The 25,250-nt window shown below is 38.7% G+C and overlaps 2 protein-coding genes across 2 annotated transcripts in view; both read right to left on the bottom strand.

The window, feature by feature from the left end:
* Positions 1 to 11: 11 nt before the first annotated feature.
* On the bottom strand, positions 12 to 3,317 carry LOC139462131 (uncharacterized). Its single transcript, XM_071243638.1, has 2 exons — positions 3,188 to 3,317; positions 12 to 1,274 (listed from the first exon to the last, which is right to left on the bottom strand). Exon 2 carries the CDS (start codon positions 1,239 to 1,241, stop codon positions 12 to 14), a length of 1,230 nt encoding a protein of 409 aa, XP_071099739.1. The 5' UTR covers positions 1,242 to 1,274; positions 3,188 to 3,317.
* Positions 3,318 to 9,128: 5,811 nt separating this feature from the next.
* The window catches only part of LOC139462121 (uncharacterized), a 32,805-nt gene continuing 16,683 nt past the window's right edge, over positions 9,129 to 25,250 (bottom strand). The window contains exon 3 of the mRNA XM_071243629.1: positions 9,129 to 11,102. Within this exon, the coding sequence (XP_071099730.1) occupies positions 10,010 to 11,102 (1,093 nt within the window). The 3' untranslated portion in view covers positions 9,129 to 10,009. The remainder of the gene's footprint in view (positions 11,103 to 25,250) is intronic.

Below are 25,250 nucleotides of genomic sequence, written 5' to 3'. Positions count from 1 at the left end.
CTTCTTTATTCCTATGTTACACTCTCATCACTTTTTTTAATATAATCTTCATATTTTATTTCAAATTTGGCTTCACTGAGACATAATGCATTGAGTCTGTTCCAACTGCCCTCTACTCCAGCTTCTTCCAGAATAGCCTTCCGTCGAAGCAGCCTGCCGGGGCTGAAGTACAGCACAACTGGTTGTTTCACAATGTCTCCAGGGGCAATCTCCATTTCCTTCAGCAAAATATCAAGACATGGTTGAATTTTCCTTGCCCGTAAGTCCTTCAGCTTAGTTGCTCGTATATGCATCGCCTTAACAGCATTTTCATCAACACCAAGCCTCCTCCTCAAAACACAGTCACAATCTTCACACCCATCCAGATGAGCCAGCTCGAGCAGCCAAGTCCGAAGTGAGGCCCGAAACTGAGAAAGGTTTGTTCCTAATATGGTGTATAAAGACATTCTGTTCAACACACCACTGTCTTTAACCAGTACAAATCTGTGTCTAGCCAGCTTGAGACTAGCAATCAGAACTTGCGGTGATTCTCTAATCTGTTTGGTTGTAAAACCATACTCTAGGATCATGTCAACAAGTTGATCAATTGCTGAAGGGGGGCGTGTCATCAAGTGGGTGTTTCCCTTGTCAATCATGTCCAGCACATCTGTCACGTCACAGTTTAATTTCGCAGCTACGAAATGAACCTTAGTAGGATGATCTCCTAGAATGGCAAGTTCTTTTCTATATAAAGCAATTCTCCTCCTAAATTCACGTTCTGATACATATACCATTCTCAATGAAAAATGATATTTTCGTACAGTTTCCATTTCAGCCAACCTCCTCTTTGAATCGTTGTAACTTCTACAAAACACTGCTGGGTAGGTAGAGATTTCTTCGGGGCTGAATCCAAAGTCTACAAACATCTTCATTTTGGTACGGATCTGTTCATAGGTGAAACTTGTCACTAGCCGAGTGTCGGCTTGGATCAAGGATTCGACAACTACTCTTGGACAGTTCATAATAGTAGCATAGCCATCGATTTTATCAGAATGTTCCTGCATCACCTTCTGTATCTCTGCATCAAAACGTTTAGGGATGCGTTCTGTAGCGGAGAACACTCGGTGACCAGTGTCCTCTGTTGGGGTATCTCTGTGTGTGCACAGCAACCTCGGCCTCGGGACAGCAAGATTGGTGCGCCTCAACAATGCAACACCAGCTAGCCTCCATGAGACCAGCTTGACCAGAGATGACGTTGCCATAGTTACATCTGAATAGTTGGATCAGTTTTATTGCTGAAGAAGAAAAATGATTTTTATTAGCATGTATTTAGTTTGTAACTGAGGTAGGTAGGTTTTTGTGGGCTTGCTTGACAACTAAGGCATCTGTTGATGTCTTGACGACCAATAGCTAAAGGCGTATCTCTGAGGGTATTTTTACACTATTTTCAATGGATGCATTTTCCCGTCGATCATGCTTTGTGTCAAATTGCCTACTCAATAGGGGTGACTATTGGTCTTGAAAACACTATTGCAATAACTATTGATATTGCACGTAACTATTGCGATAAATATCGATAGTTTTCAGTGTATCATTATAGATGGATTTTAGAGTTGCATTAAACCTTGGAACTGAAGTTTCCTTTGAATGTGATAACCATAATAAATAAAAAGTAAAGTTTGATATATGACTAGTTTGTTTTTTCTTTACCCTAATAATTTAAGAAAAAGAAACTTCCACATTACCATGTGTAAATTACTACCACTCATAATCAAAAGAAAAACAGATTTGAACATGATATGGTAAATACAATTGAAACTATCAACATTCCTGACTGAAATCGATACTATTGATCAGAAACTGATTTAACAAATGATTTAATGACTTTAAGTGCTTACCAATAGCAATTTATCAATATTTCGAATTTTCGATTAATCATGACATCCCTACTACACAATCTGTTGCAACACAGGACACAGAACGCTACTTGAGTTTATTTTGAAAGAAGCTTTCTTATGTACAGTGCACAGTGCACAGTCAAGAACCCAGTACTATAAGTCCAGTCTCACAAAGGTAAAACACTGAAACCAAAACAGCATTTAGTGTCGTAGTCGTATGACCTATTTTGACTGGCATCTTGCGAGGCCACACATTGAACCTCTTTGTAGAATGGCAAAAGTGGAAAAACAAGTTGAATTTGGCACTGTCCATGTTATAATGTTCATTTTGAAGATTTGTCGACTGTCAAATGTCCTGAATCTCAAATCTACATCCACTTGGGATTATCGTCTAGTCATGTGATGTTTGAAGAGCTTGCTGATCTTGAAATAGAAACATTTTGTCAACAATTGCTCCATGTCTCAGAAGGTCAGTGCAAACTAGCTGTCATGGCTACTGTGAAGAAAAACAAATGTAAAACGTTACTAGTGTGATTAATTCATTAAATCAAAACAATGTTACTTCTTCTATCTTCAGCAACTGAAAGAAGCCCAGGTATGCATGACCAGATTGTTTAATACATGTATCAAAATACGTTTTGCCAGGGCTAGGGTAAAACAAAATGCCCAATCGGACATTTTGTACCTAACATTCGTCTTTAGTGATATATTAGATGTGGACATTAAAACGAAAAAATTGGATCAGACAATGATTTTCAAACTTAGCTAATTCAGCTAATTTACATCAGGACGAGGAAAGACGATGCCTGGGGGCAAGGACATGTGACCACAGTTACATCAGCAACACATAATTGCCAGCCACAGGCCTTGTGTCGCTGAGTTCACATTTCTAGATCTTTTAATATCACAACTAAAGTGCCAGATAATCACTATATTTTTAAATATTTTTTCATACATTGGATAGTGCATTTCTGACACATGTCCTATTAATAGATCTAGAAATGCTAAATCAGCGACACAAGGGCCTGCGTTGCCAACTGTATACATACACTCTGTATCTGATCTGTTGAACTAAAGTAATTTTAAGTTGAATCAGGAGGGTTAAGGCCAATATAATATGGCAAAACATCGTTTGATGCTTTCCATTGTGGTTGCTCTGCGTACATATTTAAATGATACACTTCATAATCTTGGCTAGCTTATCCTCAGTGAACAGTGAAATAATCAGTAGTAGAAGAATGATTAGAGTTGAATTGGCCCCTAGTTCGACAGTGACAGTGATTCAGTTTTCGCTCACACACGTGACCTACCTAAGACTCGGAAACCACAAACAACTCAGTCAGATGCCTCAGATTGTTGGATCTCATGACTTGAGACATGTGTATTTATGTTAAAGTATCACGACAACGTCTCCCATGCTTTCGCCTTCGTAGTTTCCTTCTACCGAAACCTAGAGAACCAAGGTGAGACAAGGCAATAAGTGAGAGCTACTTAAGGGAGACAATAACACTGTGTTAGCAGTAGAGCTCACGTACTCTTGGGGCGGATAACACCAATGTTCTTCGCACGGCTTTGTTCAGATCATTCACCCTACGAAAAGTTGATATCTGTTCTGATGTTCAACAATGCTTATCTTCCACGATAACTTTCTCTTCCATGATTTTCCTCAAGGCTTGATGACCATGCAGTATATGTATTTCTGGACAATTCCTACCCTACCTAGTTTTTTTTCTCTCTGGCGGGCCACAGGACCATGTAACTAATAATAATAAATATATTCGCAAAAACTCGTTGCCTTCGGCCTAGTCTGCAAGTTGTGGATTATTATTATGAGCTACATGGTCCTGTGGGCGGACTCGTACGTAATATCAACTGGATGACTCGTACCCCAAAAGCAAATTCGTACACAATGGAAATTTATATTAAATTAACATTATTCGCTTCTATTATGACACAATAGCTTACATTTTAGAAATCCGTTAAGTACTTTCAATCAATTTTGACTAGTATCAGCTCTACCGCAAGACATTCACTAAGCAGATTTTCAATCAAGACATTGTTTGTTTTCCGTTTCACGTAACAACACATGAGTAGTCCAATCACTAAGTGTTCCTATGTTTTATCATTTTTACATATTCACCAACCTTCTCTTTTACCTATATTGGCATACCTATCCTCAGCATTATTGATAAATTAATGCATAATTTACATATTTTTGGGTGTGAAGGGTGTGTGTGTGTGTTGTTGTTGTTGTTGTGTGTTGTTGGTTGGTTGGTTGGTGTGTGTGTGTGTGTGTGTTTCAGGTACCTTTATTTTCAATGAACACCCACCTGAAACCGGCTGCTGAAGCTTTGTTCTTTGATGACAAGGCCACTGGCAAAGGACTAAGGTGCAAATGGACAGACGCCCTTTCTTGTCAGAAACGTTTTCTAGCCTACACAAAAAAACGCCATGGTTTCAGAAAAAAACTCTTCGAGCAGCCACTGCAACTCTGGTAAAGAAAGTACGGAAATCCATGGATAAAAGTTTCGGCTGTTTAAATATTTCAGAATGTCCTAAACTCGCCATCTCTTGTCAGAGAGGTTCCTGCATAATTGTTTTCAGTTTTGTTATCTCTCTACTTTCATCTAACGATTTACAGATGAAATATGGGTTGACAGTTATAGTGAGCGAGTACATTAGTTCGGGCTACTGCATCTTTCAGCAGTATTTGCTTCAGCTATGTAGCGGCGTATTTGTTTAATGTGGGAGGAAAGGTCAAACTAGTGTAGGTCGTAGAGATTAAGGTTCCACATTGGTACAACCCACGAGTACGTGCATGGTGCTTGCAAACCAAGAAGCATTATAGGGTCGGTTTAGGGAGTCGAACCCATGATCATCGGATCCTAACACGCCTAAGAGACGTACTGACTGTAACTGTAATACTATTTACGTACCTAGGTACAAAAATACGCATCTTGTATTTAACATAACGGAGTATATAGCTAGAATATTACTGCTTATACGGCGTTAAACACAAACATTGTTAATAGCAACTCCGTACACGCATCATCTCTGTTGAAGTGAACTTACCCCTTTTTGTGAAATATCCGCGCTCATTATACGACGCTTCTCTACTGGTGGATAATAGTGAGTGAGTGAGTAGGGTTTTACGCCGCTTTTAGCAACATTCCAGCAATATCACGGAGGGGGACACAAGAAATGAGCTTCACACATTGAACCCATGTCGGGAATGGAACCCGGGTGTTCGGCGTGACGAGCAAACGCTTTAATCACTAGGCTACCCGACCGCCCCTTGTGGACAATAATGTGATGTCAACCATAAGTTGATTTTTGAGAAGGTGATTTTATACTTCAATGAGGGCTGTGTGTAACTTGCAATGTGTCCAACATTTTGACGCGAAGCGTACTGAAGAATGGAAGAATGTATGCCATTTGCACCAAAACGACGTGAAGCGGATTGAAGCAAGGGAGACTACTCTTGCAACCTTGTACGTTCAAAATGTCAAGAAGTTGACTTGTACGTTCTATATGGACATTGGTTATTTACACTTCTAGATTAGAACAGTAGGGATACACTCGTTGTCGTGTAGGAAGCATCTACATGCTCCACTGTCTGCTGCTTATTCCAGGCGAACTTTGGGCATATTACGTCAAGTGTGAAACTGGGACATTGTCTGGGTCATCAAGGATAATAATTTTGCTTTCGTCGTTTAACGCAGCACTTCAGCCACATAACGGCGGTCTTTAAATATTCGAGTCTGGACCAGACAATGTAGTGATTGACATCGTGAACATCGATCCATGCAATTGGGATACGATGCCATGAAATCAAACTGATCACCAAGACTGACCACCCGATCCATTTAGTCACCTCTTACAAACATAAGTTACCGGGGACCTATATTCTTACCCGGAATCAGCCCGGGTTTATGGGTAATCATTAAGCGCTACTTTGGCATACATTATATAGCAAAGGAGTTGTACCAAGCCTCCGAGCCATACATCATCACCGATTCCGCAACCTCCAAGGAGACATGTATTCGACCAGCCTGGTTCCCTGTAGCGCCAGCGCAGCGTACCCAGGGAACCAGGTTGACGTTCGACTTCTCCCGGAATGACACGAGTTGGCCACGAATGCGTCCGAGCCGCGCACCCCTTTACTGCATATATATTTGATTTCAAAATTTGCATTTTTGATGTTATATTGTATCAGTAGATATAATTGCATCAAACAGCACGATGCTCTGACACGGCTGGGCACTCTCAATGGGTAAACAAGGGTGATCATGTAATGGATACTTCCTGATTCGTCTAAAACAACAACGATTAATCGCAGCGGGAAGATAACCGGGCGTGTAATTTTTCACATTTGCATAAACAATCATATGGAGTATGTTAAACACATGTCAGGAGATGGAGCCACGGGCATTGATATGGCCATGACTGGCGGATTATCAATCTCATTAAAATCAGATCTTTTACTCCGATACATTAGCTCTTCGCGAAGAGGGGTGGTGTAATTGAGTCAAAAATCTGATTGGTGGAGGATAGGCACATGAAAAACTAATCCAAAAGAAGCGTTCCTAAAATACCGACTTTGGTTCAGATGAATGAAAACATTGTGTCAGGGACTTTTAACTTCCAAGGAATCCCGAGAGGTTGGGGTATAAACGAAATCAGTTACACACAAGTTTGACGCAAATGTTTTGGAATGAAATGGATGACTTTAGATGCCATATTAATCGCAACATTCTGTGCTTTTCAGAATGGCCAGAAAATGGGATGGTCATGACAAATATTGCCAGCCTCTTGGAGGTCTTAGGGAAAGGGCCGGACACGCATTACATAGGGGTTATACGTAAAACCTCTACAACTCTTGTGTTGTTGTTTAGCATCCCTTAATACACAGGTTGTTTGAAATATGGCCACATGGTGTTTGCAAATTCCTGGGAGTGGCTATGCATGAATCCTAAAGAAGCGCACGTAATATAGATATTTCGTTGTACAGAAAACTGCTTAAATAATTTAGTCTCTCATATCGACTTTTTACCCGGATAAATTGTATGATTGTTTCGAATTTAACTAATGCTTGCATTATATTCCAACAAAATATATTCGTTTCACTTATATTTAGTCAAATCATGCATATCCTGATATTTGGAGCCAATGGCAGCAGGGTGTGCTGCTTTGCCGGAGTAATATAATCAAAGTTTGTTTGTTTATTTGTTGTTTAACGCCACACAGCAATATTCCAGCTATATTACGGCGGTCTGTAAATAATCAGGTCTGGACCAGACAATCCAGTGATTGACATCATGAGCATCGATCCACGCAATTGGGGTACGTTGACATGCATCAACCAAGTCAGCGGGCCTGACCACCCGATCCCGTTAGTCGCCTCTCACAACAAGTATAGTCAACTGTTACGGCACCCTGGATCTTCAGGGGTCATTTCTAATCAAAGGTTTACTTGGGACTGATCATAGCAGTTTGTCCTTATAAATCTGTAGATTAAGTTGACATGTCAGCCAAACAAAGTGACGTTATGACAATTAGGCCACAATAAATAAATGATTAGATCTTCATCCAAATTGTTAAAAAACCTAAGGGGCATATTTTCAATATAGACAAACTGTTTAGGCATGAGTTTAATATTGGCAGAGAGATGTAATTCACATGAAGCATGACCATTTGGTAGGACTAGGATATGATGTGTGTCATGAAGTAAACAAAGAACTCATAGCCATTTGCTTTGTAGGCCGTTTTTACAGCCTTTCTCCAAGGCTGTACTGAATGACAAGTCCATGAATGTATAGTAATTCCATCCTTATTATAGGCAAGTCTTGATAAGCGGACAGTCTACAAACGATTATTTCCATAATCTAGAAATTATGATTTAAACTAACAATTATTGCCTTATGAACTTGTGCAAGCAATAAAATGATGTGAGGAGGTGTGATTAGATTCAAGAGTAACTTTTGGCATGTCTTAGCATATTCTGGCTTAAGACTGCACTTTATGAATATTACAAATACAGCCCCAAATAATTCATTATGGCCCACTCAGTTTGGATTTGTCAATGCGCTTACGATATCAGATGAGCTCTGACTTTTTTCGACTGACTCAGTGCCAGATTTAAGCAGTGATGACACTTAAATTGTCATGTTGGCTCAGAATGACCCTGCTGGAGTTTTGTCAGAAAGTATTGCATGGTATCTATAGTTTAGGGTAATCAGCATTTAGGGGAGGGCAGTCAGTGAGTGAGTGGGTGAGTGAGTGGGTGGGTGGGTGGGTGGGTGAGTGAGTGAGTGAGTGAGTGAGAGAGAGAGAGAGAGAGAGAGAGAGTGAGTGAGTGAGTGAGTGAGTGAGTATTCAAACACAGGAATCTGAACTTCTAAATTTTATGTCTCTTTTACATAGGAGATGCACCTAGTGTTTTTGAATTTGAGGTTGTCTGAATGTAGAATTGATACCTTCTTACTTTCAATTTTGAATCCAACCAAGCAATTAGTTTTTATGACTTTATCAATTAGAAAATTGAGACCTCATTTTAACCAATCAGAAACACGCATTCTTCAATGTCATGGTATCCACCACTCAAGACCCACTTAACTGGCTCTTACAAGCACAGGGCTCTGATCTGGCCTCAGTCTGTGACACAATGAGCTATTTATAAGTTTGAGCCAGATAAGTTTAAAAGAAAAACACTTTACGACAATTTAATAACTTTTTTTTTAAGAATTTTGGGGGACAATTTTCTTTTTCAGACAATATCCAGTTATCTCCCCAGCCCACTCAGTATCAAGTGGTTGGTTTCTAAGTCACACTTTGTATCCACCCCTCGTCCTCATTCAGCTGGCTCTTACAATCATGAGGGACAGATTCCACCTCAGAATCCTCATTCGCTGATGGCCATGTAGATTGGAGGCAGAGTGTTCATTACTGGCTATTTCTAGAACAAGCTTAGTTATGTGAAGGCCATGTTATTGTCTTGTACATCTGGGGGTTTTAACTGTTTTGTTTTGTGTGATTAAAGCCATTCTTTGGCATGAACATGTGATCTTTTGATGATGTTTCTCAGTTTGCAATGAGCAGTACAATACTCGACCAGTCAAGGTACTCTTGGGTCATCTGTTTAGAAAAATATTTGACACCTGCAAGGTTGACAAGGAAAACAAAAGAAATTGAAAGGTGTAACAAGTTTAATACAAGAAACTTTAAATTATCACAGTATGTACATTATTCCTTACCAGATTCTCCACTTGTTCATACAATATTTCTTTTGCAGTAGGCCTGGGACGGGTAACTCGGCTGCCCGGGTTGGGTGGGTACAGAGTAGGACCCGGTACCCACAGGAATACCCAGACTCGACTTGTGGTTAGTCAGGTGATATATTGTTTCATGACAAAAAGTATCTAGATCTCTATGGTTACACTACAAGTCACAAATGTTCGCATTTCTTTCTGACAGTGCACCCATTTCTTCTGACTTTTCATATCTTTGAATAGAGATATAACTTGAGATATGACCAGATTGTTTAAAACATGTATCTAAAAAAGTCATGCCAGTCCTATGGTAAAAAAATGCCCAATTGCAAATTTTGTACCCATCTCTTGAGACCTACAGTGGGTAAACGGGTAGGGTCGGGTAATAGGGGCGTGGGTACCCGGGTAGTAAATTCGGACTTGTCCCAGCCCTAATTTGCAGTTTTCTGTATCAGAGCTTCAGTATTGTTCCATGGATCAGTCAAACTCTTAATAACAAATTTGATGAACTTAGATGAGTTGGTTTACTCATCAGGGATCATCCACAGTTGCAAAACTACCCTGAAAGAAAGCATTATTTTCTTAATGATAACAAGGAAGTTTCTGAAACCTTGGTAGCACACTCTTACACATCAAATATGGAAATAAATTCCTTGCCAAAGAAACAATAATTTAATTTGTTTAACCTTAGCTTCATATCATGGTCAAATGATTTCATAAATGGTCTTGGTGCTTTTAGCTTCAGATTGTAACCCAACTACAAGCAAACAAACACTCTTTCAACAGTGAAGAAACTAGTAGGACTGTAGTTATTATGTGAATATTTAGCACTTTGTCCTGAGCCAATAATAGTCTTGAAATAACTCATCTCCATATCCTGTTTGATAATGTTTGTTTTTGCATATGATATATCTTAAGAGCTGCTTTGTATATTCTATAGTCAGCTGATAGAGCCTTTCTCACATACACATCATCTGATAATGTGTAAGGGTCATTTTCATCATAAATATCCGACTGTCTTTGGTAAACACTGTTGGCACTATTATCAAAACTGGCACGATGAGGCTCGGATAATGTCTCCTTCCTATCAAAATGTTTGCATTTTGTGAAGGGCAGTTTATAAACCTTTTCAAACACTTCCAGTGAGCCTTGTGGGTCATCCAGCAGTCCAATGACAGCAAACCAGCCCTGTAAATGGCTTATTATGTAGTTCACGGCATGAGACAAATCGGTGGATGATAATTTATCCAGGAATATTTTTTGTTTCATCCAACAAGGCATATCTTTCTTGTCAAACAAGAAACCTTCAGGAAGAGTCAAGTTGAAGTTAAATGTGTGATCACTGGCACAAAAGTTGATATTCAACATCAGCTGCCGAAACAGGACACTTCCCTGGCTTAAGATCCACTCTCGTAATGTCATTTTATTGGCATTAAACCCATGGCATATTTCGTCTTCATAAGTCTCTTTGCAATATTCATAACTAGATATGGCCTGCTGCATAGGCTCCCGTAGAAGAAGAAAATAGGAACAAGGGCTGTTCACCTTTTCACAGACGCCGAACACGTATCTCCCAGAGTGAAATTTCAACCGATTGCGGAATTTCTCCAAATTGTCCTCACCACGTTCCCATAGGAGTCGATTTTTACTTGTCATAAGTGGTGACATTGCGATATGTTTCTTAATAGATATTTCCCTTAAACATTCAATGACTCTGTATCCCCCTGCTCTAGGGTAGTGAATAAATGCTATATTAGCATCTCTGTATTTGTAATCATTGTCTGTATGAGAACCACTGTTCAGAAGATAATTTGGTAATGTGTTGTTTTTAGGTAACCAAGGGAACTTTTTTGTCACAACAGACAATGCTTCCTTCTCTAGTCTGGACAAGACTGCTTCGTTCTTCTGTTGAATCGCTGATAGAGATCTCACTACCCTCACAAGATCGGCTTCCTCTCTGGAATCAACAAATATGAATGCTTTAAATACGCAACAACACTTTAGTTTTATTCCTGAAGCCTACTGAAAGTGTGGAATGTGCAAAATATCAATTTGTAATGGTGATGATGATGATGATGATTCTTGTTGTTTAACGCCGCACTCAGCAATATTCCAGCTACATGATGGTCTGTAAATAATCGAGTCCGGACCAGACATTCTAGTGATTGACATCATGAGTATCGATCTACGCAATTGGGATACAATGACATGCATCAACCAAGTCAGCGAGTCTGACCACCCGATCCTGCTAGTTGCTTCTTACGACAAGTATAGTCGCCTTTTACGGCAAGCATGGGTTGCTGAAGACCTATTCTACCACGGATCTTCACAGGTAATAACAATTTGTGATATTTGGAATGGTTGTGATATAAACATCAACAAACATTGGTCATAATCATTATCTTGCAGTCTATCACAGATTGATTAATTTCTTTTTACAAATATAATATTATTATTAATTCTTGTCATATACAGTATAGATCTGCTCTTCTTAATATGAGGATCTTAAAAACAATCTTATTCATCATGATTATTGCCTCTTAATCTTGAGTGCAGTAAGGCTTTCTTTTATATAGTCACACTGAAAGAATGGTTGAACGCCTGAAATAATTATTGCATAACAAATAGCTTTTTTTCACAAAAATCAATTATTACGCTCGATCAGTGATAAAGGAGAACAAATCAATCAAAACCTATCAACGGAACGTCTATACCAGCAAAATAAAAGCTTTTGATCCCTTATCACAAAATACACTGTCTAAATGTAAAAACATTTTGGAAAATATAAAGAGCTTCTTATCATAATCCGAACATTAAATATTAAAGAAGTACTGAGTTTTTAGATTAAACAAATGCCATAGCCAGAACCCACAAAGCCCCAGGACCCCCATAATCAATAACACTGCTTTCACTATCTACCAGTACTTATAGGCAAGTGTACACACTTAACCAGTACTGTCACAAAATAAGGGTGCCCCAGGGTCCTTATAGTTTGCTGTAGTCTGTCTCCCAGACTCTTGAGAACCAACCACAAAGGAATCCAACCAAGTCTAGAATGATTTGGCAAGTCCAAATTACTTCAGCTGTAGGAGAAATTAAGCATTGTTCTGGGTTCTAGTTGGATTATTTTAAAAAAAAATTGCAGATATATATTTCTAAATAAGATATCTTTATTTCTGGGACTAAATGTTAGTCTAAGTTTGTCACAATAGTACTCTAAAACATCAGGTTTAGTTCATGACCCTGACTTACATTCCTCTTTTCAGAGTACTTTCTACCTCATATGTTGTTCATACAGACAGCCAGACAAGCTGTGTATTTGCATAACACAAAATAAATCACTTAATTAAGTTGAGTTGCTTGTGTACAAACACACATGAGAAATGAAAACCCCTAAAGTGTAACAAAACTCAATTATAAAAGTATCCTTTTTAACTTGCTTACATGTACAAGTATTTCATCACAGCTATATGCATACAGGTATCACACATCCCACATACATGAATTACTGCAGTGAATAATGAACAAAAATGGCCTTATGTCCCTCTTGCTGTTAATTAGTCATGTATGTTTTGTTGTGAGTTGTGAGACATGTTACACACATGGGGCAGACATGACCAGATCCAAATTAAAAGTCACCTGAAAAGCATCTTAAGTAGAATTTAAAAAAAAAAGAAGTCTTGTCATTGGTGTAAAAATACACAATAAGCTGACCCAAGGAGTTAAAACATATTGAATATGCAAAGAAAACTATCAATACCCAATGTGAATGATGAGTACAACTCAAGCCTCTAAATCATAAAAAATCATCTGGAACCTTGAAACAGGACCCCAAATCAATCCCTAAAGCATATGTGTTCACCGAAGTGTTTTCTGAATCAGAAGATCTCACAACTGTCTCACAAAGGAGTATGAATGATTAATTCCAACAATGTGTGATCGGGCAGCCTGCAGAGTGTGTGCAACATTAACCAGTGGTATAGTCTGTGAGGCTTCTCTCTAACACCCTTGACAAAACTCCCAGGCAAAAGAACTTGAACAGAAGCATGTGGCTGTCACCCGCAGCTTGAAACCAGCAATTGGAAGAGACAGAGTGTTTTTAATGAACCTATTGGTAGTGACAGAGACCAATAGAAATGGGAGCTGATGGAGACTTCAGTCTGTATGGGCCGGCCAGGGAATACTTGGCAGCTGGTGCAGCCTGGCAACACACATACCACACTAATCCTGAAGAAAAAAATACACATTACGACCACGCGTATATAATTGTTTGTTTGCATACATAATTACCTTTCTGATGCTAGTTCTTGATAGATGAGCTGGTAAAAGTATAAAGATCTTCAAGGTTTTAGGATATTTCCATCAGAGGAACACTATGACATATCTGGTTTTAAATATGACCAAGAAAGAGAAAAACTTCTACTAACCATCCTTAATCATGATATTAGTACACTCTGTAAAAAGGAACAATTCTTCATAATTTATAGTACCATGCATGCTTATTAAAGTAGTTTATATAAAAACAGTAGTACTACCCGTATCACATAACCAACTATGTATTTGAATCAATTGCCCAAAAACTATTGAGTCTCTTACATGGCTTGCAACATAATTTTCAGTCAATTTTAGGGTTATTAAATGGACTTTAATTACCTGGGCTTACTAGATCAACAGCATTTTACTAGATTTGGGCTTCAAGAAAGTGGAAGACTAACATTTAGTCCCCAAAATAAAGTTATCTTACTTAAAAATATATTTCTACAAAATAGAAAATCAAATCCAAACGGAGCCCAGAACAATGCTTAATTTCAGGACATGCAAAATCATACTAGACTAGATTCAAGTCAGTTGTAATATATTTTCTTGGGCCTGGGGTACAGACTAGTAGCTGAAGTCACAGACTGCAGTGATTATTTCTAAATTAGCTGTATACTCATCTCCTGGGACAACTGGTCACATTTTCAGCAGGTGCAGTACACTGGCTTTGATATTTTTGAAATGAGCTATCTTGGAAATCAAAATGTTGCTACTTACAATACACTCACTGCATCATGCATCACTCAGCTAAGGTATAAAAGGACATATTCTAGGATTTGAAACAGATTTCTTCTGAGGTTTGTACATGGATTGTAAATAACATTTCTGAACATGTGGCCATAGACTATTGTAACCGTAGGTGTCAGGTGTGCTACCCTTTTACCTCGGTCACTTATTTCCACCCGTGCTCGTGGGTTTCATCGAAGTGGTAAACGTCTGAGGCCTGCATCACTTCGGGCTTTCCTCCCACATTAAGCTGACACGCCGCGATATAACTGGAATACTGTTAAAAGCGGCGTAAAACCCAACTCACTCACTCACTCACTTATTTCCAAAATACTCTGGTTATACTATGCTAATTCCTGGTACATCGGGATGAGTTGGGTCTCCAAACCATGTTAATATAGTACAAAAAATGTATTCAGTTAACACCATACATCATCATTTACTCCCTATATTCTTAGTAACGTTGTGTATTGTTGTTATTCCATGGCTTCATCAGTTATTCCCTGACATGGTCGTAACATTGTAGCACTCACCCAATGCCATGTTAAATGTCTCCTCCATGTGAGGACAAGTTCTTGCTTTCAATAGTCCGTGTTATCACAATGTGGGTGAGTGCTGAGAGTGAGTTGTTTCAGCATATTCCCCGGAAAGAAGACTCCTCCCTAATTAATCTCTGAGGTGAACTTGTAGTCACCATCCATTCTCTACCTCCTGTGTTAGCTGATTACGGAGAGCCTGGAATAATTGGTCTCTCTGTTACCACCTATCATAAGCAATGACTTGAAGATGACAAACTACAGCCAGTTACAGAAGGGTGCTAAAAATACAGAATGACAGAAAAGTAATTACTCCCTAAATAAACCATATGATAAATGAAGCACTTCATGTCCAACTAATGAACACACCCTCAAAGCAGGGTTACCCCATCTCTCAAGTTCTAGCGATTCTACCTTCCTACAGATCTCATTATTATTAGTTTCAAATCCACTGTTATACATTTGCATTCTATTAAAAACAACAACCAAGTTTCATCAAAATATTAATGATTTATAAATGTATGCAACACAAATCGATTTCCCAGAGACATGATCTGGATTAAAGAATTATTTGTATGGAATAGTGTCCCTTTGAAAAGATATGGAAAGTGTTCATAGCCATATTCGTAAGCCTATGATAAACTATGTAGTTACGACAGCTTGTAACACTACAATTGTTGGTGGACTGGGACCCTGAACAGTAATTCTCTGAAAGGTGGGTTTCCAGGGTCCAAACTAAGGATGTTTCGCTGTACTACATTCTCATCTTTAGCAACAAAGGACATAAGTTTAATCATAAAAAACACATTTGGTCCATTCATTTGGGGTAAGAATATTCGTAGGTCCCTTGTAACCTTAGACTAACACTTAGTCATTTCTTAATAATTGTAGTTCTTTTCTTCAAAAGAACCTTTTCTCTTTTGCTGTTTTCATAAGGAAACTAGACTTGGTTAGTTTGATCTAGACTTGCCTAGGCTTTAAGTAAAATATATATATATGCTGACTTGGTTGACTGCATGTTATAGCATCCCAATGCCTTAGATCAGTGCTCATGATGTCAATCAATGGTTTCTCTGGAGAGACTTGATCATTTACAGACCACTGTCACATAGCTGGACTATTGTTGAGTGCGGCGTTAAACAAAGTATCATCCAAAACTTGCTTTCAAAGTTTCACAGGAGATATCGCTGAGGAGACAAATGGAAAAAAATAAATCGCATCACAATGCTTTGCAGACCATTGCGACATCATAGGTTACTTAGAGTTTAAAACTTGCTTCATCAAAATTTTAAGAATCATCCTCAATTACCCTGTGGATATTCTCCATTCTGTTATCATAAATGCCCTAGAACCATTTGCCACCTGAGCTTTTTATAAAATCAGATTTGAAATAGGTGACGCAAAAAATCCACCTTATCCATTTTCACCCATGAATGCAAGAAATGGTGATACTGGTTGGTTGGTTTGTTGTTTAACGCAGCACTCAGCAATATTCCAGTTATATGGCGGAGGTCTGTAAATAATCGAGTCTGGACCAGACAATACACTGATTAATATCATGAGCATCGATCCACACAATTGGGATCGATGACATGCACCAACCAACATGCGAGCGAGCCTGACCACCCGATCCCTTTAGTCGCTTCTTACAACAAGCATAGTCGCCTTTTACGGCAAGCATGGGTTGCTGAAGGCCTATTCTACCTCGGATCTTCACGGGTCGAAGATACTGGTAAGGCATATAGAGATAGTGATGATGTCACTTCCTAAACAAAGCTATGGTCCTAGCAAATGGGTCCAGGGCCTTGTTCCATGAAGCGATCATAGCGCTAAGGTGATCACATCCCCCTAGTTCAACAAAGGCTTAAGACAGTCATAGCGCTAAGATCGCTTTGTGGAACAGGCCCCAGGGTTTTTATCTTGATGGAATGGATTACTAGATTACGAAGGATGAATTGGAATACATTCATGAGATTCTCCTTCAAAACATTGCATCATCGATTCAAATCTTGATGAACAAAGTATCCTTGACCCCATTCCACAAAGCGATTATAGCGTGACGATTGTCATAAGTCATTGTAAAAGAATGGGAGTTACGATTGCCTTAGCCCTGGTAGTGGGATGATACACTGATGCATCGGTGGATTGTGTTTTATTACTGCTCGATACAAGTATCGATCACAGTTGCACAAAAAGTAAAAAATATTGATTCTTACCTTAAATGTTTTCTTTAATTTCCAAACCAAACACTAATTATCATAATTTTCCTCCATTTCGCCATGCTTGACACTGCCAACAGTAAATGATCAGGGTGCCCAGTATTTGGCCATCTTGACTATGAAAAGGATGGCTCACGCACCACAGATAAGAGCACATACAAGTATCTGGATACATATCGGATAGCACAGCTGGTGTATCATCCCAGCCCTACTTAAACCTAAGTTCACTTTGTGGAACAGGTCTGTCACATGATTAATGATTAGTTGCAGTGCTTCATGGATTTAGATGAGAGATATGAAAAAGAATGTCTACGAAGAAATTTGAAAAAGAATTGCTAATGGCCTGTTTATTTTGATTCCATTTTCTATTCAACCCAAAGCCTGGTTCTTCATCAAGCACTGGGACACACCAATGCATCATTGTGGTAAGATAACTCAACAGTGATCTTAAACAAACGAGAAATACCAGTTGGTTTTCAAATCCTCATTTGTTTATAATCAACCTGCATCGGTGCTAGGAACAAGCGTCAGTTTTGTGTTTGTGAACGGCAGTGAGTGCTCACCAGTGATAAGGTGATCAGGAGTTGTCAGTCAAGTGTGTGACAGGCCGCCACAACTACAACACACACAAGGGATCAGATGGAAGCTTACATGGCAAATCACTCAGTGTTAGCATACCACAGTTTAGACTGTCACATTTAAAAGGATGTTATGTTGTTTCTGGAAAGAAAATCTGTCTTCTGCTTAAAACATACTGAGCAGAGGTCACCTGTGTTTATCCTGTGTTTATACTCGGGGATACAGTAGACCCCACTTAACTAGGAAAAACGGAAAAGTAGATACTTTTCTTGGGGCCAGACCAAGTCCTTTATTTATCATCAGTTGATAACCGATAACTAGAGAAATTCCAGACAACGAAGTACTTCTATCAGTTGAAGTTGCCTTACATAGACATTTGATCGTCTATCTCGAAAATTGTTGTATAAACAATCTGGTGACTGATTACAAATGAGCAGCTTCTTAACATATACATACATGTGACAATCCAATTGCATAGATTAATGCTCATGATATCAATCACTAGATTGCCTGGTCCAGACTCAATTATTTACAGACATCGTCATATACCAGGAATATTGCTGAGTGTGGGATTAAACAACAAACAACAAGTGACAATCAAAGAATTAGATCTCTGATTTTCCAAGGGATTGACAGTTTTTTCATCAAAATGATTTTTCATTTTTTTAAATTTTGAATTGATATATAGTTAATGTCCTATTATAGGATGCCCTTATGTAAATGTCCCTTGTCTGTTACAAAATAATAATCACTGCAGACTCCTGCTAACACTGATTGCTGGTCGCAGACAACAACCTGTGTTAACAGTGTTGATCATGTTTGTTCATGTTGCAGTATGTACTACTTGATACTAGTACATATGAACAGAATATTACAAAGAGTATGGGTGATATGGCTCTAATATTGGCTAGGACACAGAGATGACCAACTTCGTGTGTCACTGAATGTCATGCTGACACGACAGGATGAGTGTCAGGATTAACATTTATCTCAAGCGAGAGTGACAGAGAGCGACAGAAATACATAAATTCTGCCACGCATTTTGTAAATCAGTATGATGCACACACTAATGTAATAATTTCTTTTTCATCCAATCTGTGGGACTTGGCCTTTGTGAAAAAGTAGTGTCGGTTTTAATCAACCTTTGGAAAAATAGGTTTCTAAAAACAGGAAATGTAAAGAAATCTTCTTGCTCTTTCTCCCCTTATTATTTCCCAAGGAAAGTCAAATGTCAACTGAAAACATGAGGCCCAAATGTTATCTGTTTCTGCAAAAGTGTGACAACATTCTAAACCCAGCCATCCTAATTAAGATAGATTGGTCAGTTGGATGTAATTAATTCTCTGAGAGGCTTCACTGGAAGGCAGGAGGAGGTTGAAAAAATCTGATTAACTGACTCCCCAATCTGCAGTGTCATCCACTTAGATTTGTCAGTGCCAAATGCGTGGAATACGACACTGATGCATTGTGTCTCTCTAACCGACCTGCAACACGATCCTACTGCCGTCAACACTAAACAAATCGCTTGGTTGAGTTACGAAACTGCTTTTAACCCCAGAATGTAGCCAAGTGACCCTAACCACCTCCCTGTATGCTGAACTGATAATATATGTCAGGCTAGATCTCCCGATTACAGCAAGTCTAATCCCCAGCGGAGATTAATCTCCTTCCTGGCATGTAAGCTGCATGGAAATGTATACAAAATAAATAGTAAATGTCCAGACAGATGATTGTGATTGTACAAATGACGTAGGGAGACAGAGGTGGATTTCACCAGAGCTGGGTCCATTGCAAAGATTTAGTTATGGATACTTGTGACTATACACTAAATGAAATGTTTGACAGGCAATATCTAAAGATGACGGATCCGATTCTGGTTTACGGAATCAAAAAAACTTTCCTGGAATTTCTGCTTTTGAATTGTAATTATATTCACCTTGTACTATGTTGAACAATCCACTGAAGCCATGACATGACGCAGATGGTTATGGAGTGGTGTGGTGACTATAGCCCAGTGGGCAAGCCTTTGCTGGAGATCATGGTGCCGTTGTACAAAGCGATCTTAGCGCTCAGGTCATCGCAACTCCAATACCTTAACATAGACTTACGACAGTTGTAGCACTAAGGTTGTTTTGTACAAGAACACCCTAGGTTCAAATCCCGTTCATGATATTGTTGGCATATTTCCAAAAGACGTGTAAAACCAACACACCCACTTTGATCATTTGCTAACTTACTTTTAGGTGAGACACCCACCCTGACAATGCTGCACAGTCTTATGACACACTGGAATATGTCACTGTTGTCTTTCAGATTACCGTATTCGACGTAATAAGCGCCCAGGGCGCTCTCAAAATTAGAAATATAGGGCTCTAATTAGAATATTTTTTTGGTGGAAAAAACAGAGTTGAAAGATAAATTTCGTGGTTTATGCTGACGGCCTGACTGTTTATATACGACAGATATATTTTTCCAGAATTTAATTGCCCATAGTTAAGAGTACATATAACACACGAGTGCGTTTTATACACGAATAAATAGGTCTTGTGTACATTGATCAATCAGAAGGGGTGCTAATTGGGATTGTTCACTTGCCAATATATCAGCAAATATCGCCGTGGGCGATTATTAGAGCGGGGCGCTTATTACGTCGAATACGGTACATGGATTAGCAAGATCTGGGTTAGAATAGGTCTTCAGCAACCTATGCTTGGCGTAAAAGGCGACTATCCCAATTGCGTGGATCGATGCTCATGATGTCAATCACTGGATTGTCTGATCCATACTCAATTATTTACAGACTGCAGTCATATAGCTGGAATATTGCTGAGAGCGGCGTTAAACAACAAACAAACAAACATGGATTAGAAATTAATAATTAAAACTGGCCTGCCTACAGATTTTGCCACAGCAAATGACTGAGTAAACAGTCATTAAATTCATCAGTATGAACCTGCATCAAGGTCTCATCGATAATAGAACATAATCTTTCTGAAATTGGAAATCACCTTCCTTCTGTCATGTTATCTCAATAAACATGTATGTGAGATGCTTGCAGTATTTGTAAAACTAAACTTATTTACTGATATATCCATTATCTCAGGATTCTGGGCCCTGTCACTTTGTATCAACCTCAAGTGGGGCTGTCTGCAGGTCATAGCCACCTCAGTTGTGTTATCCACATGACTATTTCATGATGAGGAAAAGAATGGTTATGATCACCTAATTGATACCAGAGTTCCTATTATTGGCATAAATAATAAGAACTTTAACAGAACTATCTACACCGTGAATAGGCTCTTTTGGCCATATTCTAGCGATATCATAGCTGGACACATGAATTGGGCTTCACACATTGTACCCATGTAGGAAATCAAACTTGGACATTCAGCACGCTGAGCTAACCAGGCCACCACCTGAAGATATCTTAACAATTTCCAGTAATGTATTGTTGTTTTATTTAGAAATTTCCTATTGATATTGTAAATGAAATGCAAAATAAGGGTTATACCACATAATAAGCACTAGGCTACCCCATTGCCTAAGAGACATTAATACTAAGATATTAACTTGGGCTCGTTGCCATATGGTTGAAATAATGCCGATGTGACGTTAAATTTTAACTCACTCACTCATTAATACTAAGAATCGCAATGTATCCAGCAGTTAAGTATAATTCTATGAAGATGTTATCAATGATTATTCAGATATAATTTATTAGCACAGGGATCATAACACATGAAGGTGAAAAGGATAAACTCATTTAAGTTCCCTTTTATACACGTATACAACAAACTAATTTCTCTGGTCCCTTGTATTTCATTATATTCATGTTCTACTGTATTACTGTTAGTCTTGGAAAATGTATAAACAATTAACACGGTGAATGAACTTTTAACATTGCTGAAAAAAAGTACATGTATCTTATTTATAGCATTAAGCTGCACATGCACATTCGTGTCTCACAAGAGGATTGTTATTTATGAGGAACATTTTGAGACATTTTATCAATTACAAAACACGGCTTAATCCCTCATCTTACAAACCTCATGGTGGGCTTGCAAGATGAGGCATATTCTCCAAGATTTATTTGGACAAATGTGGTAGAACAACATCAATCAGTCTGTCAGTTTTCACTTTTCCCTTAATAGCCTTCTGACAGAATACACCCTCATTTAAGTGCAATATGAATAAATAAACATTGAAAGAAATCTCTGCATTAGTGTCGGATTCCTCGGCTAACATTCCCATATCCATGAGAAGGCTGCACTTTTGATTACAGTGCACAACTTGTCAGTCATAACTACTGCTATGATCATGGTGTAGACTCTCATACAGTCTTGCTTGGTTCACAGGAGACAGAGCTCCAGATCGGCTGGTTATTCTCACTAATACACAAAATATGTCACAATTACCAAATTAATTTTGAGAGTACATATATACGCATGGGAAATGTAAAAAATCCAATGGCATAACAACACTCCACATAATTACCCAATTAGCCTTGCTCCAAGGCTGTACTGAAAGAAAAGCCCATGGATGTGTAGTAATTCTATCCTCCTAATAGGCAAGTCTAGAGATGTGGACAGAACACCTAAGGACTCCAGTCTCATAAGGACAACTTGTTATTTTTTACATAATCTAGATATTATGCTTTAAACTAATAATTATTGCCTTAGAGACTTGTGCAAGTCTATTACCCAATGTATCCTTCCACTTGTGTACCTCTATTCAGATATTTATTTTAAGGCATCACATATCACACATAGAGGAACTCTACACAAAGAAATACATAAACACCCAACATGAATAATAATTTGTGAGTAAATACTCAATGGCTCAAAAGATCTGGGCCCACTTGCACAAAGAGATCTTAGCGCTAAGACTATTGTAAGCCTATGTTATAGTATGGGCATTATGATCATCTTTGCGCTAAGATCGCTTTGTGCAAGTGGGCCCTGGAGCCTTGACAGGAGACACACCTTCATTAACATTTTATGCATAAACAGCATCTCCATAATCCCACACCCTCAGAAAACCACCACCTCTGTAATCCCATATTCTCTCTAAACAAGCATCTTCATAATCACATAAACCTGAATAAACCATCTCCTAATTTCATATCCTCCCAACACCGTCATCACTGTAATCTCCCAAACCCACCATCACTAAAAGCCCACACCCTCTATACATGGTATGTGTCCATATGTTAACGCCCTGCAAAGATCCAGATTAGAATTGGTCTTCAGCACCCATGTTTATCGTAAGAATGGTGACTAACAGGACACAGGGTGTCATCGTATCTCAATCAGCATCAGATATTGGCATAACTCCTACAGAACTTGCCAAACTTAAGGACTACCTAGAATTTTACCCTTTTCAAGGGTTGCGCTAGATATTATAAGGACTACTGGACTCAAACTATTAGTTTCTAATGCTGTCACTTACGGAGATTGATGCTCATGATGTCAATCACTTGATTGTCTGGTCCAGACTATTATTTACTGCCATCAAATAGCTGGAATATTGCTGAGTGATGTGTTAAACAAACAAGGCAATTTTTTTTTAATGGTTGATTACTTGGTCTGGTAACTGGGAGTATCTATTAAGTGGTAACTACTTAACCTTTATTAAAAATGTTGCTTTGCTCCAATGTTATAATAGTGCCAAGACATGGCTGGTTGTTAACCCATTGTATGATTTATAAATATTTTTCCCCTTAACTTTAACTATTGCATGTCTGCCTGTATTCTTGCCTAACCATTGGCTGCCTGTTGAATCTATTAGCCATGCCAGAAGGCGCCATCATGGTTTGGATCTCAGATTCTTATTAATCACCACCTTTGGTTCGTCAGCACATATCTGAGTTCTGAGAAAGAAAAATTAATCTTCAAGGGCATATTTTACATGGCTGATGAACCAGTGACCATCTTGCCTTTGGTTTGTCAGCACATATCTGAGCTCTGAGAAAGAAACAATAATCTTCAAGAATATATTGTACATGGCTGATGAATCTGTGACCATCTTGCTGATTTTTCTATCAGTGGTTTGCCTACACCAACCCAAAACCAATCCAATTCTCCATCATTCAGCCACACTTGCCACTCACTCACCACTCTGTTAGCAAGCTGAATCATGTTAAACATTGTTATAAACCGACCCAGCATTTGGTGTGAACAGCACACTATTTATAGACTTCACTTGATTGACAGCTGCCAAGCTTTGCTCAGCTCTACAACAAATCACAAATTGATGGTGTTTAATACCCTGTAGATTAATACCAGCAGGGGAGCAATGGGAAGCGATTATATGGGGCTAAATATGCCTCTAGTTAATGATGTGCAAATGTTTGGCAGTTCTGTCCATTAACTAAGAAAACAGGTGCACAAATTATGGCAGGCTAGTCCAAACAAACAGTGGCAGGCACACCAGAATACCTTGCCTGGCTGCCTCAAGGAAGAGAGGGGAATGGCAGTGTGCCCTAGAGCAGTGACAGACTGAGGGTCATGTGGCACTATCCCGAACACACAGACTGTACACGGACTGTGCACGGACTGTACAGGAACTGCACGGACTGTGCACGGAGTGTACACAAACTGTGCGGGAACTGTACACAAACTGTGCGCGGACTGTGCACGGACTGTACACGGACTGTGCACGGACTGTACACGGACTGTGCATGGACTGTACACGGACTGACTGTACGCTTAACAATGTAAGTACACTGACTGTACACTAACAATGTAAGTACACTGACTGTACACTTAACAATGTAAGTACATTGACTGTACAATGATTACAATGTAAGTACACTGACTGTACACTTTACAATGTAAGTACACTGACTGTACGCTTAACAACATAAGTACACTGACTGTACACTTGACAATGTAAGTACACTGACTGTACACTTAACAATGTAAGTACACTGACTGTACACTTAACAATGTAAGTTCATTGACTGTACACTTAACAATGTAAGTACACTGACTGTACGCTTAACAATGTAAGTACACTGACTGTACACTTGACAATGTAAGTACACTGACTGTACACTTAACAATGTAATTACACTGACTGTACACTTAACAATGTAAGTACATTGACTGTACACTTTACAATGTAAGTACACTGACTGTACACTTAACAATGTAAGTTCATTGACTGTACACTTTACAATGTAAGTACACTGACTGTACACTTAACAATGTCAGTACACTGACTGTACACTTAACAATGTAAGTTCATTGACTGTACACTTAACAATGTAAGTACACTGACTGTACACTTAACAATGTCAGTACACTGACTGTACACTTAACAATGTAAGTTCATTGACTGTACACTTAACAATGTAAGTTCATTGACTGTACACTTAACAATGTAAGTTCATTGACTGTACACTTAACAATGTAAGTACACTGACTGTACACTTAACAATGTAAGTACACTGACTGTACACTTAACAATGTAAGTACACTGACTGTACACTTAACAATGTAAGTACACTGACTGTAAACTTAACAATGTAAGTACACTGACTGTACACTTAACAATGTAAGTACACTGACTGTAAACTTAACAATGTAAGTACACTGACTGTAAACTTAACAATGTAAGTACACTGACTGTACACTTAACAATGTAAGTACACGGACTGTACACTTAACAATGTAAGTACACTGACTGTAAACTTAACAATGTAAGTACACTGACTGTAAACTTAAC

Source organism: Haliotis cracherodii, unplaced genomic scaffold (assembly GCF_022045235.1).
Source record: "Haliotis cracherodii isolate W230 unplaced genomic scaffold, xgHalCrac1.p SCAF_1, whole genome shotgun sequence".
Classification (NCBI taxonomy): domain Eukaryota; kingdom Metazoa; phylum Mollusca; class Gastropoda; order Lepetellida; family Haliotidae; genus Haliotis; species Haliotis cracherodii.
The sequence above is the reverse complement of the archived record's forward strand: the minus strand, read 5'-3'. Positions and strand labels throughout refer to the sequence as shown.